The sequence below is a fragment of the Fusarium solani genome, assembly GCF_023522795.1.
Source record: "Fusarium solani strain SB1 chromosome Unknown bctg00000012, whole genome shotgun sequence".
NCBI classification, from domain to species: Eukaryota; Fungi; Ascomycota; class Sordariomycetes; order Hypocreales; family Nectriaceae; genus Fusarium; species Fusarium solani.
In genome coordinates this window covers 1,572,535-1,580,516 of record NW_027072146.1, presented here as the reverse complement: position 1 = coordinate 1,580,516, position 7,982 = coordinate 1,572,535, and the positions used below count along the sequence as shown (strand labels likewise).

Below are 7,982 nucleotides of genomic sequence, written 5' to 3'. Positions count from 1 at the left end.
TGGTTCCGAGTTATGTATGGTCCAAAGAGACAGGGGCAAGAGTTATTGGTGTTTGGAAAAGGCCGAGATCTACGACACGCCCCCACCTCGCGTAGATTGCTACGTCGATAGTCGACGTCGATCATCACGGCATGTCTTGGATTCATATGCGCATTCAGTTTAGGCCGAGGCTTGATCAGATCATTCTTCGTCATTTTTGGTAATCGAATTAATTTCCCTTGGCCTTGACTCCATGAGTCCGCGGGGGCTCTATCTCAACTTTCATTTGACACATGGACTGACGGCCTGCAGTACCGAACTTGAAGTGCCGAGCCGAATGAGGGCCAACGCTAGTGTGTCCTAAGCGTGGGGTTTGATGGGAGCCTAACTTCCGGCTTGTTCCGTCCCGTCACTTACACGTTTGCGTACGCCTCCCACCACCAGAGACAGCTGTCAGATGTGATCAGGGGCATCCCGCCACACCGAGTCGGTGAACTTTTGTCTTGTCATGGTCGCATCGGTTAATGGTACACATACAGTTGCATCCTCATCCCGTCTCGCTCCCTCGTGCGTGCGGTAAGACCTCCAGGCGAGTCAGGTCGTATGTTTGCAAGTCACCTTTACTGCATCTAGACATGGATATGAATGCATTCCATTATTATCTGACGGCGAGATCATCTGCCTAACTCAATCTAGAAAATCACCCCGCCCTTCCCCAACGGTTTGGCAACCCCTCAATTGTTCCCAACCTTGACTATCGTATCAGTGATAGCCGTGACCAGCTCGTTGATGGTTCTCGTATCCCTCGGCAGAGTGTGACCCTTGCCGTGATCAAAGAGGACCGCGGTATCCTCGTCACACATGCCGTAGAGCGCCATGGCGCCCTGGATGTATGGATCGTTGCATCCGACGACATGGCACGTGGGAATATCGATGATGTCCTCGCACTCGTCTGCCAGTAGGCACTCGACGCGATTGTCATCGGTCAGGCGGATAGGAGGCCAGCCGGCGAAGAAGATGGCAGCCTATCTGGACATGAGTCTTGGATCACGATACACACTGATTACTGACCTTGATGCGACGGGGAATCCCCCTTTCTTCAAATCGTCGGCGTTCTTCAAGCACCAAGCTCGCAGCGGTGGCAGCTCCCTCCGAGTAGCCTAGGATTCCCTGTATACCAGTCTATCAGCCCTTGATCTTGACCTCGGACATCAATGCCATCTAGAACCATACATCAATCTCGGGGTCTTGGTCAATAATCTCATGTAGCCTGGCGAGGGCGCCGTGCGCAGCATCGAACGAAAACAGATCCTTTTCACCCAGCAGCTTCCGGATCGTGTCCTCAGGATTCATGCCTTTGGGGAAATCACGGATCTTGACCATAATATCGTCCAAGGCCCCGACTCCATCATAATCCATGAAGCGGAAGAGCGGAGGAGCACCAAAGTAGTCCTCAAACCCAGGCGGCGGTGCCGCTCTGTGTCCGCCGTCAATCCATTTGAACGTGCTAGAGCCAGAACTCTGCACTACGTCGGTGAATGGACCAAGCTGTGTTTTGAAGTTCTGCAGGCAATAGTCAGTGATGCGATGATACGTAAGCGGCGAGTGGTGAGTATGGACTTACAGCGGCGCTCCCATAGGAGCCGTGGAGGCAGAGAAACTTCATCGTGAGAAGAGGTGGCCAGTAAGTCGATGCTTCTCCAGAAAGACCCCTTACTTTTTCTCTCCTCTTAACACTTCTGATCTGCCTGCTAGTTGATTGAGTTCACACCGTCCTCCGGTGAAAGCGGTGGTCCCAAACAGGGTGGTTGCAGCGACAATCGGAATCTGCCATTCAATAGTTCGACCCACATGGTCTCAATGGGCGATAACGTGTCTTAGATTGATGTCGTAGTCGGGAATTCACCGTGACATGCTTGAATGTGCCAGGTGCGAGAACTAATGCGACCTTTTCCCCTTGTCGTCTTCTTTTTGTGTTATCTATTGACGTGCATCCATATTCAGCGAAACCTCATCGTGTTCTTCAACCTCCGCAATCGTAACAGAACGAAAATGACAACTCAAAGCACCCCTGCAATTGGTGTACGCAAGGTCCTGATGCTCACAAACATTGAGCACGGCCAATCCAATGTCTTTCTCGCAACCGCGCAGGCCATCCTTGAAGCCGATCCCGGTGTTGAGATCCATTTCGCCACGTTTCGTGGCCTTGAAGGGCCCGTCGCCGAGATTTCTGAGTATGCCCGAAGATCTACACCAATGGCGAGACCCATCGTCTACCACGAAATTCAAGGCATCTCGGGCCGTCAAGGCCTTCAAAACTATATTGAGCGGCACAACATTCCAGCTCGGCCGGGATACTTTCCTGATTCCGTCTCCACTCCCCTCAGTTTCTCCGCAACTAAGCAGGCCATCAAGGACTTTCTTCCCGCATTCATACCCTACACTGGCGAGGAGATGGGCGACATGGTCACTTCAATTATCGGCATTGTCAAAGATGTGAATGCGGATCTCGTAGTGTTGGACCCGCTCATGACTGCTGGGTTGACGGCTGTGTGGCATTTGCACGTCAAATACATGATTCTGAGTCCCAACACCATCAAGGACTTTGCCGCGTCTGAGCAGCCGCGTGGTGTAAGATTCTGGAAGTATCCCGCGTGTGTATTAAACCTTCCCCTATATCAATCAACAACTGATGAGTTGGTAGACTGTTCACTGGATATTCTTACCCCGTGCCGTGGCACCTCATCCCTCTCAATATCTATGTTCTGTTCTACATGACCTATCTCTGGATCACATCCCGTCAAAGAAAAGATATTACCGCTCACTTGAAAGACAACCTCGGCATCCATCTCAAGACAACGATCGATCTCCAGCGCAGCAGACCTAACGACCTGAAGATTGCCGTCGGTTTTCTGCCGGAGCTCGACTTTGAGGGAATACTGCCTGATAATATCCTACCTTGTGGCCCCATCCTTCGAAGCGCGTCGCCAATTGAGGAATCGCACCCTGAGCTGGGGAATTGGCTAGCCCAGGGGCCGACTGTGTACATCAACCTTGGTTCCATGTGTCAGATTGACGAGCAGCAAATGATTGAAATGGCACGTGCTATCAAGAAAGTCATTGAAGAGTTTCAGATGTCATCGAAACGCCCCCTTCAAGTGTTGTGGAAGTTGAAAACTCACACGGGCATCAATGCACAGAAGAGCGCCAAGATGATGGACATCCTTGGGCAGGATATCGTCAAAGATAAAGTTAGAATCGTTGACTGGGTTGTCGCTGAGCCCATTTCCATTCTACAAACAGGCAATGTCGTGTGTGCGGTGCACCATGGAGGCGCTAACTCATTCAACGAAGCAGTTATGTATGTCAGCCTTTTCTCTTTTTCGAATATCATGGACTAATTGCCATAGCACTGGGACCCCCCAAGTCGTCCTTCCCCAATGGACAGACTGCTATGACTTTGCCCAGCGTGTTGAGATGCTCGGCGTTGGCCGGCTTGGGAACAGGAAAACGAAGCCCAGGTGGACAGCCAAGGACCTCAGCCAGTCATTGATTGATGCCATCATGGGGAAAGATTCCGAGACGATCAAGAAGAAGGCAGAAGATTTGGCGAGGTTGTGCAAGGATGCTGGGGAAGGCAGAGAAGTCGCAGCCAAATTCATCCTGGAGGAGGTGGCGACTAAGGATGACCTTTCAGTGTCTACCTAGTTGAGGATGAGGGGCCATGTGGTAAGATTGGTAGTAATTAATTGCGTTTTTTGTCTTCTTAATGAAAGAAGAGCATACATTGACGTCATTTAAACAAAAGACTATGCTCGCCTGTCGAATCAGCCTCGCGCAGTCATGAACCGGTGGTGGGCTTTGGACAACAGCCTATTTGTTTACAAGGTTGACGGATCTCGGGTAGTAACAAACCAAAGAGATTGAGCAAAAAACATCAGAAATGAGAACCAAGTCCACTTAGGGTAGGAGATTTGCCAGAGCACACGAACTTGAAAGTGGAAGATCCAGGGTAGGTAACACCAACGGTCGGTTTGAGATCCTTGTTATCATTGTTATCGGTAACGACGTATCAGTAGATCAAAGCCAAGATCAAAGATAGGAACACCCGGGTGCAAGTGGGTTCAACGGTTCGCATCATCACACCACTCGCTTGAGGCTCATGATCTGAGGGTCCGCCAAGTTGGAAGCCGAACACCGAGATCCACAGTCGAGCCACTTTTCCTCCGATATGGTTTTGAGCGATAATCATAGTGGTATGAGGCTCTGCTGTCATTTGAGTCAACCTGGACGACACGTGGGCATGGATGGGTCAGATGTAAGTTCGGTGATGCTTAACTTGGTAGGGTGGCCGATGAGGACAATCACATCCAAGGTCATGGGGGTTTGTATCACATTCGGCAAAATTGATGGCAATTTCAGTTCCCTGTTGAGCTGAGATGCGAAAAGAGGCACAGTGAGGGATATATCTGGTATCTGCAGAATGCTGCGGCAGCCAAGCCGCAATGCGGGCAAATGCCGCGTCTGGGATAGTAAGCTGTAGTTGATGAAACAATTCACTCGCTCGATCAGCAATATTTAGGCGCCAATGAATTCAATTGTTCCAGTGAGTATTGGCGATAGTAGCGGGTTGCGTCCATCAAGGTCTTGAGGATTTCTAGCAAATCTGAGTATAAATTCGCCCAGTCCTCACGTCAAGCCATCCCTCCAGCTTACTCTCTCTGCCATCCACGGACATTCACTCCCAGTCGGTACCGACGTTGCTTCCTCTCGATCGGGTCCGACTGTTGGTACCTAGATCCGCCACCACCAACAACCGTAGCATTCAATTCCCCCGCATTCCACCAAAGCTAGACAAGGATCATGCGTGCTTGATTCTCAACCATGTCGAATAAGAGTTCAAGATGATCCCGATCTTCACTGCACCCCGCACTTCGTCTTCGGTCGAGCGGTTAAGTTAATCAACGTGAGACGGCAGACGAGGACAGGCAAAAAGGACAGGCAAAAGGGCCATTCTGTTAGGCGATATTGCAGCGGGGGTTCGACGCCGTGTCACCGGTGGGTCTGACGCATTCAGTGGGATGATCATGAGGTCGGCCCGTATAAAATCACCCGGCGGAGCCGATTTATGACGAGTCAAACTTGCTTTTTTGAACCATGTCAAGTCTCGCTGGTTCAACATTTAACAGGCTCTTCGCCAGGAGCATCCGTAGGCCCATGTCCAGGAACCTGCAAACATCATTCTACTACAGCACAATGCGCGCAGCTAGGTACTACGGAAAGGAAGATATTCGGATTGAGAATATTCCCGAGCCGACAGTCGGGGCGGGACAAATCAAGGTTAGCATGTAGATCAGGTACAGAGTCGGCCATTTCTAACGTGAATAGATCGCCCCGGCCTTTGTTGGCATTTGCGGAACAGATCTCCACGAGTATCTCGGAGGACCCAACTTCTGCCCCACAACCGCTCATCCCGTCACCAAAGAGACCATCCCCGTCACACTTGGCCATGAGTTCTCAGGCATCATCTCAGAAGTCGGCCCTGGAGTAGAGGGCTTTGAAGTCGGTCAAGCGTGCGCTGTTCAGCCTACAATCTTTTGTGGACACTGCGCAGCATGTGATTCGCACGCCGAGAATGTGTGTCACGATGGAGGTTTCGTCGGACTGAGCGGGGGTGGTGGTGGGTTGAGCGAAGCTGTCTGTGTGAACGCTACACACGTTTTCCCTCTGCCCAAGCACCTATCTTTGGAGATTGGAGCTCTTGTCGAACCTCTTTCTGTGTCATGGCATGCCATGAGCGCAGCGCCAGAGATCAGCCCAGAGTCCAAGGTCGTCATCATCGGAGGTGGGCCAATTGGTTTGGCAATGATCCTGTGTCTCAAGGCCAAGGGTGTCAAGGATATTATTGTCTCCGAGGTTGCTGTTTCCCGACAAAACTTTGCCAAGGAGTTTGGCGCTTCGCTGGTGGTCAACCCCATCAAGGAGAACCTCAACGAAACTGTCTTGGGTTTGAGCGAGGGAAGAGGCGCTGATGTGGTCTTTGACTGCGCCGGAGTTCCCGCAAGGCGCGTTCTTAATCCATGCAACGATGGGAACTGTTACTAACTGCTGCATAGTGTCAAGAGTGCATGCGAGGTCGTCAAGACCAAGGGTACAGTAGTTAACGTGGCCATCTGGGAAAAGGAAATCCCCTTCAACCCCAACTGGATTACATGGAAGGAGAGTGCCTACAAGTCTGTTCTAGGCTACCAGAGAGAAGACTTCGAAGCCGTCATTGAGAATCTCGGCACAGGTGAGACCAACTCATGCTTCCTTTGCGGAGTGGACGCTGACATAGCCAGGCGCCATTGAGCCTAGCCAAATGATCACACGAAAGGTCAAGCTCGAGAACATTGTGGAGGACGGTATCAAGGCACTGATTAACGACAAGGATAACCAGGTCAAGGTTTTGGTTGATATTCATGATAAATGAGTGATGAGAGGTCAAGAGTAGCGTGGAGTGAGGGTCTAAAGCACAGGCGTTGTTTGTGAGCGGGCAGATGTGGTTTTTGATTAGGTATTCGAATAACTGTTAAGCGTTTGAGTTTCAACACGAGGCATTCGAAGCCAAAGTGAGCTTTTGCCTATCGAGACGCTGTTTGTATCAAGTCTCCTTTGTCCAGGGTGGAACAAAGTAGTAGACCAGGCCATGGATGATGCACGCAATACCGTCTCCCACCCTGCAAATTTCAGTCAGCTTCAACTTGGTTTAACAATAGACCAAAGAAACTTATGGGCCTACCAGTGTATCCAATGCCAAGTTGGAAATCTCGTCCCTACAAATGCCCCCATGCATCGAGCCGGGTTCAACCCGGCACCGCCATATCCATACCGCGTAAATGCTGTAGAAAAAGCCAAAGTTCCAGAAGCGAGTCCAACGAGGAATGGAGCTAGGGTCGGGCCGACGATTTGAGCTTGTCGTGGGTCCAAGCCCAGGCCGAAGGCGAGGAATAGGAGAATGGTTGCCGACACAAGTTCGACGACGAAGATTTCTCTGACGGGGACGATATCAGGATCAAGCCAGCATCCACCGACTTTAAACTCTCTGGTGCCGTAACTCGCCCTGACCAATAGCCCAGCCAATACGCCTCCGCTAATTTGAGCACCAACGTACAATATCAAGCGAGGAAGGGAGCAGAGGCGGGCACAGAATGTTGCAAAGGTGATGAGAGGGTTGAAGTGAGCTCCCTGGTTGGGTCAGAATTTGACTGTCCGAAGAATATCAATACCCTTACCGAAACGGGCCCGAAAGATGAAATGAATAAAGAAACAAAAATGATGTTGGTGATTCCGCCTATCAGGGGGCCTATGAATGCGGCATTGTCAAAGACGCCCAGCTGAGCTGTTGGCCGCGTGGGAAGCACTGGTGGTGAGATGCCGATCCAGATCGTGATGTACGCCTGCATCAGTGTGCCTGTAGTTGATTAGGATGGATAGTCCGGTGAGCAGCATGATCTCTGACCAAATCCCTCGATGAGAGCAGCTTTCCACAAATATCGGCTGAAAATTGGTCGGCAATCTAACAACTCTCGAAATGACATATGCGGTGTCGCATCTGGCTCCTTTTCCAACAACTTGTCATCCGCCGAGGTTCTTCGATCAATCGTAAACGCCTGATTTGCTCCAAGTCGGCCAGCGAAAGGGTGGCTGTAGCTGCGATATCGCGGGGGCGTCGGCTCCGGGGAGCCCAGCTCAACCGGTGGCCGAGATTCGACGTCGCCATCGTAGCTTGTCGTCCGTGAGACGGGACCTGCCATTCTCATGATTGATTAGGTTAACTTCATCGCTTCACAAAAGGCGCCTTGGACAGTTCCTTCGATCAGTCGTTATATATGACCCCCTCGCGGCGGCCGCCCACGTGGATCATCATGATGACACATGTGCCGGTGTTTCCGATGTTCAAGGTTAATCGGGAATGGCGTCGTTTAGCAGGTGATTGCTTGGTCAAGTGCTCGAAGAAGCGG

The 7,982-nt window shown here is 51.1% G+C and overlaps 4 protein-coding genes across 4 annotated transcripts; 2 read left to right on the top strand and 2 right to left on the bottom strand.

Annotated features, from left to right (window-relative positions):
- Nucleotides 1-713: 713 nt before the first annotated feature.
- On the bottom strand, nucleotides 714-1,645 carry MRS44_016534 (uncharacterized protein; the record flags this gene model as incomplete). The annotated part of the gene is made up of 4 exons (XM_046276694.2): nucleotides 714-1,004; nucleotides 1,051-1,149; nucleotides 1,213-1,542; nucleotides 1,604-1,645. The coding sequence occupies 4 exons, from the start codon at nucleotides 1,643-1,645 to the stop codon at nucleotides 714-716; spliced, it is 762 nt and encodes a 253-aa protein (XP_046130883.2).
- A 386-nt stretch (nucleotides 1,646-2,031) lies between these two features.
- Nucleotides 2,032-3,687, top strand: MRS44_016533 (uncharacterized protein; the record flags this gene model as incomplete). Its single annotated transcript, XM_046284163.2, has 3 exons — nucleotides 2,032-2,633; nucleotides 2,684-3,340; nucleotides 3,390-3,687. The coding sequence occupies 3 exons, from the start codon at nucleotides 2,032-2,034 to the stop codon at nucleotides 3,685-3,687; spliced, it is 1,557 nt and encodes a 518-aa protein (XP_046130884.2).
- Nucleotides 3,688-5,235: 1,548 nt separating this feature from the next.
- MRS44_016532 (uncharacterized protein) lies at nucleotides 5,236-6,451 on the top strand (the record flags this gene model as incomplete). Its single annotated transcript, XM_065618065.1, has 4 exons — nucleotides 5,236-5,319; nucleotides 5,368-6,048; nucleotides 6,103-6,271; nucleotides 6,321-6,451. The coding sequence occupies 4 exons, from the start codon at nucleotides 5,236-5,238 to the stop codon at nucleotides 6,449-6,451; spliced, it is 1,065 nt and encodes a 354-aa protein (XP_065474137.1).
- A 171-nt stretch (nucleotides 6,452-6,622) lies between these two features.
- MRS44_016531 (uncharacterized protein) lies at nucleotides 6,623-7,781 on the bottom strand (the record flags this gene model as incomplete). Its single annotated transcript, XM_046270149.2, has 4 exons — nucleotides 6,623-6,698; nucleotides 6,761-7,206; nucleotides 7,254-7,432; nucleotides 7,481-7,781. The coding sequence occupies 4 exons, from the start codon at nucleotides 7,779-7,781 to the stop codon at nucleotides 6,623-6,625; spliced, it is 1,002 nt and encodes a 333-aa protein (XP_046130886.2).
- Nucleotides 7,782-7,982: the final 201 nt, after the last annotated feature.